The 16725-nt window shown below is 35.1% G+C and overlaps 2 protein-coding genes across 5 annotated transcripts in view; one reads left to right on the plus strand and one right to left on the minus strand.

Moving 5' to 3' along the window:
- Positions 1-6458: 6458 nt before the first annotated feature.
- PMCH (pro-melanin concentrating hormone) lies at positions 6459-8019 on the plus strand. Its single transcript, XM_021274469.4, has 3 exons — positions 6459-6781; positions 7281-7482; positions 7747-8019. Exons 1-3 carry the CDS (start codon positions 6536-6538, stop codon positions 7794-7796), a joined length of 498 nt encoding a protein of 165 aa, XP_021130144.2. The 5' UTR covers positions 6459-6535; the 3' UTR covers positions 7797-8019.
- Positions 7281-16725, minus strand: part of PARPBP (PARP1 binding protein) — a 52720-nt gene continuing 43275 nt past the window's right edge. For 3 of the 4 annotated variants that reach the window (XM_072038552.1, XM_072038562.1, XM_072038556.1), the window contains 2 exons: positions 9177-9312; positions 7281-8503 (listed from right to left, as the gene is read on the minus strand). In XM_072038552.1, the coding sequence (XP_071894653.1) occupies positions 8169-8503; positions 9177-9312 (471 nt within the window). In that variant the 3' untranslated portion in view covers positions 7281-8168. The remainder of the gene's footprint in view (positions 8504-9176; positions 9313-16725) is intronic. The other variant, XM_072038560.1, reaches the window with a different exon arrangement.

A 16725-nucleotide genomic window follows, 5' to 3' on the forward strand; every position in this document is an offset into this window, starting at 1 on the left:
ATTCAAATGCCAGTTTCCAAAAATTTGGAATTAGGTTTTTGAGTAAGCAATGGATAAAAGTAATCTCCACCTTGCATTTTGGCCAAAAAAAAACATTTCTCAAAAATCTAGAGGAGATAAGAAAATGGTAAAATTAATCTCTGTATTCCATTTTGATCAAGAAAAAAAAAATCACAAACATCTAGATGAGATTATAAGCTTGTATTATTTCTATTTAATATTAAGGCAGTGCTGAATTCTTAATAATTTAAAATATTATTTTTTGCAATAGGCAGGTTATTTTGAATGACAAGCTGGCTTAAAGTGCAATACAGTAAACAAAGATTCAACAGACTGTGGAACAAAATCTATCATTGAGTTCAGATCTCAAATAGAACAACACTGGCAAATTGCTATACATCCAATGAGAATGTACATTCTGTAGAAAGTATCAGTGAGTCACCCAGCTAAAGCTGTAACCTACATTGGTTCTACTCTTTGTGTATATGTACCACTTCCACTTAAAAATAAATAAATAATAAAAAAAGAAAAAGAAAAAAGAAAAAAGAGAGATCGCTTACCCTGTGTACTCATCTGCCTCATGTACACATGTATAGCAAAAAGGGCAGTGAACTCTTGCTCCTTTCAATGTCACTTACAATTCAATGTCTACATCAGGCAGTGACAGCAAAAAAAACCCAAAAAACAGAGTATGTTATAGGATGTACTCCGATAACATCTCAGAGAATCAGATATACTGTCAGCAGTTAATTATTCTTTGAATATGAGTCAGTGAGGATTCAACTGTGAATGGCAGACTGCATCCCCCCAAATGGTGAGACAGAGTAATATGAGCTGCAAACAGTACTTTTATTCAAAATTTGACATCTAAATAAATGACCAAATTGAAACAATAATGTTTGGCAAAGGTAACTGCAGCAGTACATTTCCCAAAGAAGACAACTGATGATGCTTCCCTTTGGGCAAAATGACCCTTGGTGTTCAAACAAATGCTAAACACAGGGATATACTAGGCTAACCATTTTTATTTCTTGCCAAGAAATGAACCAGACCTTACAAAATGTAACTCTTGCTAAGGCAAATCTTTCACAATTCTTTATTATTGCAAATAATTTTCTGATATTTTTGAGTTCAGAACAAGAATTCTAAGTGCCATAAAAACATCCCTGATTAAAGCAACACTAGTTCAAAACTAGAATAAGACAATTTAAAAATAGATTGGTTTTACTTCTATTTAACTAAAGTTTTGTGTATTTTTTTTGATCTTGTGATATTGATCTTTGTAGACCACAATGCTCACCTGTCCAGTGGACTGCTCCTGCACATAACAATTCCAGCACCAGTATTTACAAACTTGTTCAAAGCTTGCTAAAAACACAGGATAACAATAATCCACCCATCTGGATTGTCAATATTAAGGGTGCAGACATCTGCCAGAGTAATTTGGCTGACTCCACGAGGCCCTCATTTATGGGAATTACAAGGCATGCTGGCATAGAGGTGCATACTATGTCCAGAAACTTATGTGATTTCTCCTGGACAGCTTCCATTGGAATCTCCAGTGTGACTGCCATTCTGTGCAGCAACTCTTGAAAACTTTTTAAGTATCTGGCTGTACTTTTGAATATCAGTGGTAGCACAGTCTCATCTGAAGACAAAGGTAATACAGTGTAGAAACTCTATGATTAACAGCCTGCAACTCCTCTTCCTCAGAGCCTGTGAGCCATGTTTCATCATATACGAAGTTCATATGTTTGGGATGAGAAAGACCTGACTGTAATTGAGATAACAGAAACAGGTACAATTTGGCTAGATTGCTGATATAGATAATATTCAAGAGAAAGTTTTGCAAGGATTCAGTGATTACTAAAACATAATGCCAATCCTAGATCTTGGATAACAATCATAAGCACTGAAATAATGATCTACAGCTGTAATGAAGATATCACAAATATTGTAAGGTTCTGGACACTGTGTGCACATGAATGGCAGGAATAAACAGCAGAATAGTTAGTATGAACAACTGGAATGGGAAACAGCAGAAAAAATACCAGGTAGATTCTGTGTGGGTATTGAACTTCAATTCATAACAACAAAACCAAAAGACCCAGCAGGAGAAATCCAGAACCATGCCTTAAGTATGTGACTCAGCCTAACATATGAAGTTTATAGGAACATTTCTGTGCTCTCTTTAGGCATCACAGCTTCTTGTAAACACCTCTGACCTTTGTGTTCATTTCAGGAATTACTTACAAAATAGCATATCTCAAGAATGTACGTCGCGTCCAAAGCACTATAAAAATACTTTGTGGACACATAATGCAATGTTATTGCTTCACAAGAAACAAGATTCTTAAAACCTGAGGCTTATGCTCTGCCATAATAACAAAATATTAGTAGAAGAAAAAAAAAAAAGGGGGGGGGGGGAAAAAAGGAAAATGAAATTATTTTTAAATGGGAATGAAATATAAAAGAGAACACAAAAGTCAATATTGATAAAAATTTCAGATAAAGAAGATCCGAGTGTTTTGATTATTTTTTTTAACAAAGTGCTGATTTACTATACACCTGGTCTGTGGAAAGCAATTGTGTCAGAGTTGGGTTCATTCATCTTACAGCCCCACGTGAGCAGTATATCATCTCTCTTAATGCAAACAGACTCAGAGGATTCAGCTCACTAAAAGAATTTGTAGTTACGTGCATGGAACATAAATACACCTTCAGTAGAATTTATGGACAAGTAGAAGACCTGTGACAATATTGGTAATAAAATTCTTTTACCTCAACCAAATCTCTTTCATATGAATTTGGAAGAAGAGGAAGTGTTCCTGCTCTCAAATCCAAGCCATGGTCAGTTGTAGGATCATTGTATATCAGCGACAGTACTCACTGCCCTTTACAGGGCTTGATCCAGTAATGGTTCCAGGAGCACTGGTTCAACACTTTCAAAAGGCAAATCTTCTAAAGAAATTCTCCTGTCTCAGTGCTAGTTATCTAAACTGAAGTGACTCATTTCAGCATTGTCAAAACTGTATGAATGTTAATGGTAAAGTGTAGAAATTGCACAAATTCTAGCAGACTTGCACAGGATAGCCAGGCTCATGACTTCCCCCAGACATCATGAAGTCAAAGGCAGTTCAGAATTTCAGTTGCATCTCCTGTTTTGTTTTGTTTTGTTTTTCTGTTTTTATTTAGCTGAAATTTACTCGTCTTCCTGCAAAGAAAAGGGACTGCAGTCTTCCTCAGCCTCTTTTATTATGCTTACAAGGGAGCTCCTCCTGTTAGACAAATTAACTGTCTCATCCACAGTAATTTTGTGCTGTATCACAGAACCACAGAACTGTAGGGGTTGGAAGGGACCTCAAGAGATCATTGGGTCCAACCCCCTGCCAAAGCAGGTTCCCCAGAGCAGGTTGCCTAGGTAGGCATCCAGATGGGCCTATCCAGAAGGATATTGAACAGGTGTGAACAGGTCTGGGTCAGGAAACAGGAATGCACCACTGCTTCTTCTTGTTTTGAGAATCTGAAGCACTATACTTCTGAGTACTATTACCATGCTCAGACATTTCCACCTCTGCTTCTCAGTTATCACGATCACCATATTACGTACATCATTCTTTCTGTCACATGTATACAGGGTGACCCGTACACACCTGAAGGGCTCTTCAGATCAGAGAAGACTTAAAATATTCCTATCTATGATGGACAGACCTCTCAACTAAGATTGCTAGCACTGCTAGGAGTGCACACAAGAAAACTTTCATGCACTAAAGGACTTTAACTGGAGGTAAATTAGCTAAAAGTGCTGTATGGACTTGGGGGGTGATGGAAATTTGGCAAAGGTTAGGACAACACAATTAGGGACCACCCAGGTCCCCTACTCCAAATCTATCTGCCTTGCTTGGATTGAGCTATTAGCTCTTAAAAGAGAAGAATAAAATCAGCTTAAAATTAGGTGATTATTAAAAGCCAATGCCTGTATGGAAGAAGGGACAGATCTTATTGCAAGCTTGGCAGGATACCTCGGAATGAAAGAGAAACCCTTTACTCAATATAAAAAGATGCTACTGAACTCCATGGTGGAGAGTTCATGAACTGCTTGAATTCAAGAAAGGGAATATTTTTAGAGTACCCAGCAGACCTGAATGTCACAGAGAAATTGATAAAGGTAGCAAAGAACAAATTAGGGGCTTTTCTCAAAAATACAGGTTTGTATATCAAAACAGACTAATTCAAACTCTTATTACAGAATAAAAACGTAAGTGCAAAGATGGCTATATAAACTACAGTTTGCTTGATGAGGTACAGTTGACTGAAGAGAACCAAATAGTCTAAAAAGACTTGCAAAACACCAGGCATCCTGGCAGACATAGCAAAGCAATCTCAAGGCAGACTGAGGTTAATAAAACTAAGAAAAGGATGTAAGTATTTCCTTTATACTCTGAAGTCCAAAGTTGCTCCTTGGGTTATGAGACCAAAAAGCTTCTCTGCTTACAGATTTATGTTGAATCTAGTAGCAGGAGGAAAAAAAAAGAAAAAATATGAAAAACAAAACAAAACAAAACAAACAAACAAACAAAAAACTACCTGATTTGAATTTGCTGTAATCAAAAAGCCAATATTTATAATTTTGCCATTCAACATTTGACTAGTGCTGTAGCTTTTAAGCAGCATGCTCACAGTCATGACTCCTTTTTTTTTTTTTTTTTTTTTCCTTAACACTTACACATATTGCCATATAATCAATGGACTGTTTTGCAGAAGGTCTTTCAGAACAAGAAACTTAGCTGGGGGAAGACGAGGAATAGTTTTTGGTTGTCTGTTTGTTTTTAAACAGAGAAAAGAACAGTTCAATTAATGTTAAGCAGCATATGGGCAAATTTTTCCCAACAGACTACTTTGTCAGCCCACCTGTCCAGCCTGCCAAAATCCCTCTGGTTGGCTGAACAACCCCTCTGGTGAGTCTGCCACTCTCTTTCGTGTTAGCTGCAAATTTACTGAGGTGCTGCACTCTACCATTGTTCACATTGTTAACAAAGATGCTAAACAGGACTGGACCCAGTATTGACTCCTGGGGTACTCCAGTTGTTGCTGGCCTCCAACTACACTTTGTACCACTGACAGCTACCCTCTGGGTTCAGCCATTCACTTAGTTTTAGATCCACTTCACTGTCTGCTCATCCAGGCTGTACTTCAACTTCTCTGTGAGGTTCTTAATAAGAACAAGAAGAGATAGTTGTAGTTTAAAGGTGTGCCTGAAACTAAATATGTGAACTGGCACTCAGACATATAAATGGAAGGTTTCATTTTTCATGTTTGTATAAAGACATTACGTATACTTGTTTGCAGCTACCACTGATATGTTGTAGGCTGGTCAGTCTTTCACTCCACATCAGTGGCAGGTACTTCTGATGGAAGACCATTGGAAAACAAGAACAACAACAAAAAAGAGAAGCAGTGTAAGAAATCACTTTTGCTAATAGAACAAAAATATTGCTAATGTATGACAGAGAAAAAGCATGAAAAGCAAAACAGAGATTGAGGGATGAAAACAAGGGGGAAATCGTGCCAATTCTGCTCAGTTTGTTGGTCAGCTTCCTAGTGGTTTGCCTTGAATAGCAGGATGTTTGGTTCTAACCCTGAAGGTTAAAATAAACACAAATTTAAGGGATGAGAACAAACTCAGAGGCACACAGTCAATGAATAGGTGGTTTGAATCATTGACATAAAGAGACTAGCTAAATTTGAGCTGGTCCCATTTGCTTTCCAGATGAAATAAAAAGTGTTATACAGAAAATCCTGCATTTCCTTCTACAGAATAAAAGATACACTTCAATGACTTTTAACTTAAAAATGAAGTTTCTTTCTACTTTTCTATCAGGCATATCTGACTATATTTGTAGGTTTTAAATGTCCATTTTTGGAAAGAAAATGAACACAATTACTCAAGTATTAAAGAAGATTTCTAACATGACCCCTTTGAATAATGAAACATAATGGACAAATTAATGACTTCAGCTCCAACACAGTAGTAGTCCAAGATGTTGTTAAATTTGAAGTTTTCCAGCTCTTTAATAGATCACTATTGATCAAAAAACATGATAAATCACACCTTTACAACAGTCCTGCTTACTTATGTAAATTCTCAAATTGCCTCTTCTCAAATTGCCTTAAATGGATGCCAAGCTTTATAAACACTACAAATGGACATCCATGTTTTCTGTGAACTTTGCTACCCTGATCCTTCTAAGGAGCTAATCTATGCTATTCTAAAAACATACAATGAAACAAATTACCCATACTAAAGAAAAGTTTAAGTAGTTCTAAACAATAGATGGGATTAGAAGGATTATACAAAAGGTTACTCCTTAATATGACTCATTTAAAAGAACTCATCAGCAATTGAAGTAGTTTCTATTCACTCTGTAACATATATAAAGTGGGCACAGATGGAGAACATGTTAATTTACAGCTGAAAAGCTTTCTTAGAACTTGAAAACTGCTTAACTTCTATGCAAGCATTAAGTAACTAAGAATGTATATCTCATCGTATATGTTAATACTCTCTCTCTCTCTCTTTTCTCAAGGATTTCTACTCTCAGTTTCAAAATCTCTGCAAAAGGTTGAAGATGAAGATATGTTGCTAACCACATTCAATCTAGGAAAAACTCTTCAAAATGGAAATAGAGCTGGAAAGAGAGGAGCCATACCCTTGCTGAAGCATTATAAGGCTGAAGAAAGCTTTTTGGATGAAGAGGATGACAGAAACACGAAGTTTTTTGTGAGTTTTCAGTTTTACATTTTTTTATTAAGTGTAAAACAGAAATTCTCTTATAGCCCTTTATAAGACAAATACAATAATTTAAAGCAATAACCTGGTGAATATAGGAAAAAAACAACAGCTAGGCATAATACATTCAAGAAGCTGCAAGTAATTAATTCCAACTTTTTAAATGCATAACCTGGGCAGTTGAATTAAAAAAATAAATAATATCAGATTTTAACAGATAAATACGCAGTCAAAAGTAATGGGTGAAAAGCATATGTTTCAGTATGTCATTATATAAAGTAACAGGTTTCCAACTTCACCAAATATGACAGACATTATTTTAAAGTATATTTTTCCATAAAACTGTTTCAGCCAAAGATGTAATGCCGGTCATTACTTGCTTTTAGATATATTGAATGATAAAATACTTGTATTGACAATTTAAAAAGTCAACACAACTGATTATATCTTTTTCAAGACAAACTGTTACTCTCATTTTCTCTTAAAACAGGGCACAGGCTCCAGAGATGATTTCTTAAGTCATACTATGCCAATCAACATGGGCAGAAAGCAACTACCTTATCTTGCACTGAAAGGAGCCATGGCTTTTCCAGCTGACAGTGAAATTCAGAATATTGAATCAATACAGGAAAGAGAGACTGCAGATGAAGAAAATTCAGCTAAATTCCCCATAGGAAGGAGAGATTTTGACAGTAAGTTTATTTTCATTTTTTAACACACATTATTTTTCTAGTAAAGTATAGTGCAATGTCTCTGACACCATTTTTTAACAACTCATTTAGAAAATCCATGGGATATTTGGGATTTGTTAGTGCTGATTAAATCCCACATTTCCAATTTACTTCTGTTGTATTTGGTTGGGTGTATGAAAGGCATTTGTTAAATTAACAATATTTCCAGAGGCCATAAAGACTCTTAGTTCTCTGCTGTTTTAAACTTTCACATTTTTCCTGTAGTGCTCAGGTGTATGCTGGGAAGAGTCTATCGACCTTGTTGGCAAGTCTGAAAATGACTGACCTACAACACCTTCTTTGAGAAAGATTAAACATTTTATTATGAATTTAACATGATTAAAAGTTATTGTGCTTTAGTGTCGCTATACATATGCATCTAAAATACTTTTACATCACAATGTAGAGGAAAACGTAATTCATTACCAAAAAGAGAACATAGTTGTAACTACTGTTGTACTGTAATAATAAAATGAAATAAAAGACTTCTGCATAATCCAGACTTGTAAATATTTGTCTAATATTACACACAAGCTATTTTCACTTATTTGAGTATAAAGGGAAGCAATTAATGATTTTCACCCTTTACTTGCAAAACTTTACAACTTCTGAAAGAGTCAACAGACCATGTATGTCAAAATAAAAAGTTACAGTCGAAAAAATTGAGTTAATTTTGCCTGACCAGCAATCAATTTATTCTTGCTTGCAGTTTTGTTGTTCTTTCCTTTTCCATCAAATTTGCTGTCCAATTTCTTCTGAGGGTGGTTTGAAGTCTTACGTTTCTTAGCATTTCTTGGCAAAGATAGTTCGTTTTCCTCATCACAGATAACTTTGTCATTATTCAAATCCATCTGTTCATTCCTGGAGTTCTTGTTTCTTGGCCGACAACTCAATTTTCCCATTTCTGTATAATTTCTATTCTGATGAACATTTTCAGAAATAGTTCCAAGCACTGGTGTGTCAAGATATGAATTCATACCTTCTGTCATATAAGAGTATCAAAAACATATGTGAAAAATTAAAAATATTACCTGGAATTATTCATCTGCTTTCTATTAGAGTACTGTCAAGTGATTTTTAATCAAAATGATTGCTTTATAAAGCAAATAAAAACTATTCTGGTCATTGTAGTTACATTTGCTATGTGTTAAGTACAGTGCCTTTTTAAAACGATATTGCTAAAAATATGTTATGGCACCTGAATTAGGGAAGTGTATTTAAAGTTTTAAGATATTGGAAAAGATACTTAAAGAGCCTAGAAATTACATATATGATATTGCTTCTACTTGAGTAACCCAAATGTGGCTTTTCTTAATTGCAAAAATATAAATTTCAGGTAGTTTGTTTACGTAATACAAGAAGAAAGTGTATATTTTACACTATATTGTGTAAAATAAATCTTTTTTTTTTCTTTAAGATAACATTAATTCTAATACACATGCTTCAAAGATATATAAATTTTTAAAACATTAGCATTCCAATTTTAATGTAAAGGCGTTTGCATCACACAATTTACAAAATAATGAGAGGTCAATTTTTTATTGAAAACATATTTCTACTTGAGTTTTACTAAAGCCTTCTCTGATAACGCTTGAAATATTAGCTATCACATTCACTTATTCAATTGTACTACAGCTTAACTGTGAAATATTTACCTTGTAAATGTTGCTTTGGTGCAGGATGTTCACAGGTTGACATTCGGCTACTGCTGAAGAAACTATGACCCTTTTTCTCACTCGATTCATTTTTATATGTACATGCAAACTGAGATTTGATCGAGGATTGCTTCATCTGTAAATAGTAATTGATATTATCTTTATTATAGAAGTAAAAGGCATCACTTGCAAGACTAATAAAATACCAAGTTTCCATTCTCCTGTCTTGAAAGTTTTAGATCAAATACTAGAAAAATGAGTATACTCACATCAAAAATGTTCATATGAAGTACTCATTTACAAAGTATATAGCCTTTCAAGAATACTTACAACAGTAACACTGAAAAAAGAATGACAGCTAATATAAATTAAGCTTCAATATACTTGTATCTAAAACTTCAGTATAAAGTATTATTTCACATCTCTCTTTAGTAAATTTCAGATTTTCCATTTAATCACAGAATAAAGGCATTTCCATATTGAATGCCTATGCCCAAATCCATATTTGCAAAACATACCCACACACCCTAAATTGACAGAAATCTACAATATTGAAGAACGCTACTGTATCTGGTTCTGCATGTCCATGTCTTCCTTCTAGTCCTGGAAGCAGGTAACCTAGCCCTATAGCACAAACAAATCAAAATATATGGTTTATCAACAAAAAATTGTACAGAAATTTTAATAGAGTCAATATATCTATATTTACTGGAAGCAGTGGTTCCCAGTCAACCTTCCTCAGTTTATGGTTAGCCTACAGTTTTTCTATCATTTAGAATTTCAGGGTCAAGCTTTGTACTTTCTGGTCAATTTATCACAAATGCTACATACTCTGCAAGACAAATTGTGTCCTTACTACCATTTGAAGTACTACTGAAATATATTGAAAGGTACGGCATGGATTAGGAGTTTTAGCTAATAATTATATTACAATGGCACAGGTAAATTCAAATAAATGTGAACTGAATAAGTGATGCTATAGAAATATCAGCAAAAAAAAGAAAATGCAAGAAATGTCACAAAAGGAATACTAATTTTTTTGGACTGGATTTGGTGAATAGGAAGTTTACAGCCACTTTTCAGGTTCAAAAGTTTGCATTACACAACTCCATTTTTCTTCTTCGAGTTCAAGTTTCAGCCCTACAGACATTTTAGTTCACACTCAAAATTTCCAATTCAGACAGAACAGAAAAGAATACATTGCCAGAAACCTCCTTTCACAGGGGCCTTCATCCACAAAATTCAGTCAGTTTATGCCAGTCTGGTCAGATACTGCTTTTATCCACATAAACCAACAGACTCCAGCTTTTTACCACTGAGATGCAGCCTAAGTATCCACGATAGTGCAGGTTTTTGTTGTTGCCATTGTTGTTGTTTTTTAAGAAACATTTTTTCCAGATTTAATATGCCCATACCCATGCAGTCTTACTTAAAGTTTTGCTATGGTCTTTCCCATGGGCTGTAGGGGAATCTTTACTCTGGCACCTTAAGCATCTTCTCCTCCTTCTTTACTGATGTTGGTGTCTGCAGAGCTGTTTCTCTCATTTTTCTCACTCCTTTCTTACTGCTACCATTCAGTGTGTTTTTTTTTTTCTTCTTTGTTTTGTTTAGTTTAGTTTTGTTTGTTTGTTTGTTTTGTTTTTACCCTTTCTTAAATATGTTACCACAGAGGTGCCACTGATGGGCTCAGTTTTGGCCAGTGGAGGGTCCCTTTTGGAGCCAGCTGGAACTGGCTATAACCAACATAGGGGTAGCTCTTGATCTCTTCTCATAGTAGCCACAACCGTAGGCCTTCTACCTTACCACATAAACTCAGTACGGAAGAATAAAGCAACTATACCCAAATAATCAGAAAGATAATTTGAAATAATTAAAAAAACAACTCTAATCTTGTTTGATTAAATTTAACATCCTAATTTATATAATTATTTTAATCAGAATATAAGGGGCTTAAATTTTATTTAGTTTAAGAATTAATATTAATACAAATATTAAAACATAATTTTAAGTTTCCTGGGCTTGCTATTTTTCTTCAAAACTTCATCATAATCCTTCTAAATCCACTCAGTCCTCAATTATTGTTCAGTAAATGACACAAATCAAAATTTATGCAACAATATCTTGCACAGAACTCTATCACATATCCTTATTGCAGAAGGCAAATAAGCTACAATTTATTCTGAGCTGATGAAGATATAATATATGCAGCACAAAAAAAAAAACAAAGAAAGCTCGATAGTTACTGTTCTATAAACAACAAATTCAGTTGTTTTGCAGGATATCAGGGTTTCTTTTTACCACTCTCACCTGACACTTTACTAATTTAGTTTGCAGGGACTGGAATATGTGGCTTTAAAGGACTGAAGTAAAGATCAAATACTGAAAAATTTCACAAACTCATCTGTCTTCATTTCAACTGCACTGAAGCTTGAAATATGATTCAAAACTTCATTCTGTATCATATTGCATGCCATTTAGTCATTTACAAACATTATACAAAGCTCAAATATAACTGTTTCAGTTGATGCTACTACTAACCTAGAGGCTTTATATGAATTAGGAGTGCAAAACCAGACTTGTTGAAACAGTCAAACTTTCCTTCTGGTCTAGGAATGTATATTTGCCAACTGCATTACATTGAGTTAGCAGCAAGCAAATTTTAATAGCTTGAAGGCAGAACAAAAGAGCACTAGTGTAGCATTGAAATAAAATGTAAAGCTTTTCTGGAAAGTTTTTAAAGAAAAAAGAACAACTTACAATTTGATTGAGAAACACAAAATGAAGCCTTTCAATAACCTGAAATAGCCCTAAAAATGAGAAGTTTTGCACATTAAATTCTCTGAACTCCACTCACGTCACCATCCCAGTAACCCACAGCTCTGGGAGAGTGAAAGGATGCTGAGAGCTCAACTTGCTAATCAAGTAGTTGTGCATAAGTTGTGTGTAATTAACTCATACTTAGTGTCCCTGTTCCTTTTCACAAGCAAGAAGGATGTTATTGTTGTACTTATATGGATAAAGAAATTCTGTTGCATTTCATATAATGGGGTTTACTGTTAGTATTGTTCAGCGGGAAGAAAGTAAAACAGAATATAAGACATGCTGTGTTCAGCACATGTAGGTCAGTTAATAGTCCTAATGAACAGAATATGTAACACATTCTCCCACCTTGACTTCTGTACCTAAAGGAACATTTCAATTCCTTGAGATGCCAACATAAAACATTCACTTTTATACAAAATATTAATGGTGCATGCTCTATTTATTTCTAAAAGTTAGTTGATAATCTATTCCAGATCTCCTTCCACCATCTGCATACAGACAGTACTGCCAATAGTTAGTCAGTAAGAATGTTGAGATTTGTTTTTTATACACTGGAATAGCATAATAGAATTTGAAAACCTACATCAGTAACAACAAACACATGTTTTTATTTTCCAGCCAAACAATTAGAGTACTATTTGGAAGAGGAAAAGAGAGATAAAAAGGAAGAGAAAATGTATTCTCTGCACCCTTACCCTTGTTATTTGAGAAAAAGTAGTAAAGGTAAATTGAAAAAAAGAGAGTGCAAAGGGAAGAGAATGAAAAGAATAAATGGTAAATGTCATCACCAAAGCAAAGCATCATGTTATACAAACATGAAAAAGTCTCCTCGTAGCTAATTACCTAATAGCTAGTTTTTATTGCTTATTTAAGCTGCTATTATATTAGAGAAGTTGTGGCAATTCAGCAAAGTTCCTGCTGACTGGAAGAGGGGAAACATAATCCCATTTTTAAAAAGAAAAAAAAGGAAGAAACAGGAAACTACAGACCAATCAGTCTCACCTCCGTGCCTGGCAAGATCATGGAGCAGATCCTCCTGAAAACTACGCTAAGGCACACGGAAAATAAGGAGATGATTGGTGACAGCCGACATGGCTTCACTAAGGACTGATTGTGCCTGACAAATCTGGTGGCCTTCTACAACAGGGTTGCAGCTTTGGTAGATAGAGGAAGAGCAACAGATATCACCTATCTGGACTTGTGCAAAGCATTTCATACTGTTGGTAACATGGACAGTGGGACTGAGGTCACCCTCAACAAGTTTACCAATGACACCAAGCTGTGTGTTGTGGTTGACATGCCACATAGGAAGGGGTGCTATCCAGAGGGACCTTGACAGGCTTGAGAGGTGGGCCTCATGAGGTTCAACAAGGCCAAGTTCAAGGTCCTGCATCTGGGTCAGGGCAATCCCAAACACAAATACAGGCTGGGCAGAGAATGGATTGAGAGAATGGATTGAAAGAAGCTCTGATGAGAAGGACCTGAGGGGTGTTGGTTGACAAGAAGCTTGGCATGAGCCAACAATGCGTGCTTGCAGCCCAGAAAGTCAATTGTATTCTGGACTACAACAAAAGAAGCATGGCCAGCAGGTGGAGGGAGGTGATTCTGTCCCTCTAATCTGCTCTCATCAGACCCCACCTGGAGGGCTGTGTTTGGCTCTAGTGTCCCCTTGTAAGAAAGGCATGGACCTATTACAATGAGTCCAGAGGAGGGCCACAAAGATGATCAAGGGGTTGGAGCGCCTCTCCTATGAAGACTGGCTGAGGGAGTTGGGGTTGTTCAGTCTGGAGAAGAGAAGGCTCTGGGGAGACCTTGCAGGGGCCTACAGGAAAGCTGGGGAGGGACTCTTGTCAGGGAGTACAGTGATAGGACAAGGAGCAATGGCTTAAACTATGATTTTGCTAAATTCATCTTTTTTTTTTTTTTTTTTTTTTTTTTAGTGTGATATACCAGCTTTTTGCTATCCTAAATTAACTCACTACTGATTTGAGAACAGCCACAAATCACATTATCAGGTTTTGAGAGTACTCAAAATTCACAGGCAGGGATCTTTGGAAAGTAGTCTAGGGGTCTTGTAGAAACAAATATGGTATTTTCGACACAAGTAATAAAAACTTTCTTCAGATTTTGTGCGGACATAACCTTTGTCTCCCCTTCCCCTTTCTCCCCCAGGTACTCATCTTTTTGGCAAACTTCATACCCATAGAAACTAATAAGTTTATTGTTCCTAATATTCCAGTCAGAAAATTTCTTGCTACTATAGATGAGAGAACTACCTAAGCAGGATTATTTTCTCTGTTGCTATGAATTTTCTCTTCACAGTTATAGTGGGCATACAGAAAACTCTTGATAACTTCCTGTTGATGGTTTTCCAGGTCACAGTTTATTTTTACTGGAATCACAGATAGGCAAAAACAATTTTCTCAAGTAACAGCATTTAGGGAACTAAGCAATGAAGAATAACAGAAATGGATGAAGCTAGATATTAAGTCATTTTACATAAGCATGAACAAGTCACATGAGAAAGGCAGACTGTAATTTTTTTGCTTTGTGGATCTTTTTCTTTGGAAGGATTTCTATACACAGTAAAATTACAATGAACTTAAAACATGCCAAGATTTGCTAGAGTTCTTTAGCCACAAATTCTTTTAAAACTAAAACTACAGTTGTGTTCCCAATTGGAAGAAAATAGTGCCTCATATAGGAAAAGTTATCTACAGTTACATTAGGAAGAAAAAAAAACATGCCAAACTACTGAAAGCTCTTGCAGCTGTTGTGGAGTAAATGTGTTAACAATGCAGCAAGATTTCTAAAACAATGCACCAAAAGGCCAAAACAATCCTGAGTTAAAAAATAAAATAAAATAAAATAAAATAAAATAAAATAAAATAAAATAAAATAAAATAAAATAAAATAAAGTTACTCTCACATATTATATACTCACAGCCTAATATGTTTTAATTCCTTCCTTCTTAACTGCTAGTGTTCTCAGCTTCACCTAACCTCATTAGCTCTATTATAATACTTTCCCTACAGCTTGAAACTCCAGTTAATCTTTTCAGGTGCAAAAGAAAGACTAAAATCTTTATTATGCAACCTGTTTATTGCCTCAAGTTGATCTTTAACCTAATTAAAGGAGATGATTATGACAGTCATTCCATTCCTCTCACACAACAGTAAGTGCTGCTTGCATAACCCATTGTGTTCAGCAAAATCAATAATCAAATAATGGGGTTTTACATTAATGAAAGTATAACTCCTTCCACAATACACCATTCCCCATTAAGACACTTCCATTTAACAACGGATAGCAACCTTGAAACACAACTGATTTCTTAATTTCATCATCCTATGAGAGGATTGAGTTTCTTATTATTTCTCTTTCTTACTTCTGCTGGAGGGAATGAAAAGGTACAACACACTAATTCCCCAAATTTCTCCTTCTTCAAAGGACAAAGTGGTGGCATACAAATGCCCATATAGTTAGGTAAGCTTTTTGCATCTGTTCCAGTATTTAATGATTCCAAGATGAAATATTTCCTTGTTTCTTTCATTGTTGCCAGGAATTGGTTTTGGTACAATGGAAAAAATCATAGGTTTATCTTATTTTTAAATACAAATTCCAATTCATAGCTACCTGTTTATTTTTCCACTCTCCACATTTTTAGATACTAAAAATATGTTCATGATATTATGCCATAGGTTTAAATAGTATCGATCTGCAGTTCTCCACGTAATTCTGCAGATGTGAGAAATCACTTCCTCTTATAGAAGGACAGGGTATAATTTTTATTTTTTATATATATTTTTTTTTAATTTAGTGAAGTGTCCCTTTCTTCCTTCATTTACTAGTTTTTCCTAAACTTCTTTATTCAACACATGCTTCTTGATGGGACTCAGCACAGAACCAAGCTACTGTGTTTTTCTACCATTCTGGGTACTCACTACTGCATTTTTCTTCCTCTCTCATATATCACGGAAAAAGAGATTTCTATGGGACAAATCCTACAGTTAGTAGACTAGCAATTTAATCACATGCCAGAGGCAGTCTGGAAAAAGGGTCCTTAGGACAATTTTATGGAACAAACACTACCATCACATACACTCAATAAGAAATTTCTCGAAAGAATCACTAACAACTAGAAGAAACATCATGTTTCTACTTTCCTTATTCAGAATACATGTACTGCATCTCTTCTGAGTCAATTGTTAAAATTAGTGCACCATACATAATAAAATTTGGAAGTGTGAATTTTACAAGCAACGTGCATTCTCAGACAGTTGTATGAAATAATTATGAAAACTGACTTTCAGCATAAAAAGGTGATAAATACTACGACAACACTTGAAATCTGTGGTTATGGACAAGGAACGTATTGTGTTATGTGCTGCACAGTAAAGACAGAACAAAAATTATTTCTACCAAGAGACATTACAATCTAAGACAAGAAATATATGGATTCATAAGGAAAGGAACCCAAATTAGTCACTGTAATAGGCATCCATCTCAATACATAAAACTGCTAAGTATTGAGGAGAGGCTGATTTAAAGGTACTAAAAAAACTTTAAATGAGGATAATGAGTTTTGCAGATATCCACAGGAAATCTCTTCAGCCATAAGAAAAAATATAAAACAAGACAGCTGGAAGAGCTAGTCTCAAAATTAACAAACCAACAGTGAAAACTAGTATTGTAGGCTGAATGTAAGTAAGAACAGATATCTCG

Source organism: Anas platyrhynchos, chromosome 1, assembly GCF_047663525.1.
Source record: "Anas platyrhynchos isolate ZD024472 breed Pekin duck chromosome 1, IASCAAS_PekinDuck_T2T, whole genome shotgun sequence".
NCBI classification, from domain to species: domain Eukaryota; kingdom Metazoa; phylum Chordata; class Aves; order Anseriformes; family Anatidae; genus Anas; species Anas platyrhynchos.

Coding starts and splice junctions, on each gene's coding strand:
- PMCH (XM_021274469.4), top strand. CDS start 6,536: ATGTATATCTCATCGTATATGTTAATACTCTCTCTCTCTCTCTTTTCT. Junction 6,782..7,280: donor ACAGAAACACGAAGTTTTTT/GTGAGTTTTCAG, acceptor CTCTTAAAACAG/GGCACAGGCTCCAGAGATGA. Junction 7,483..7,746: donor AGGAAGGAGAGATTTTGACA/GTAAGTTTATTT, acceptor TTTTTCCTGTAG/TGCTCAGGTGTATGCTGGGA.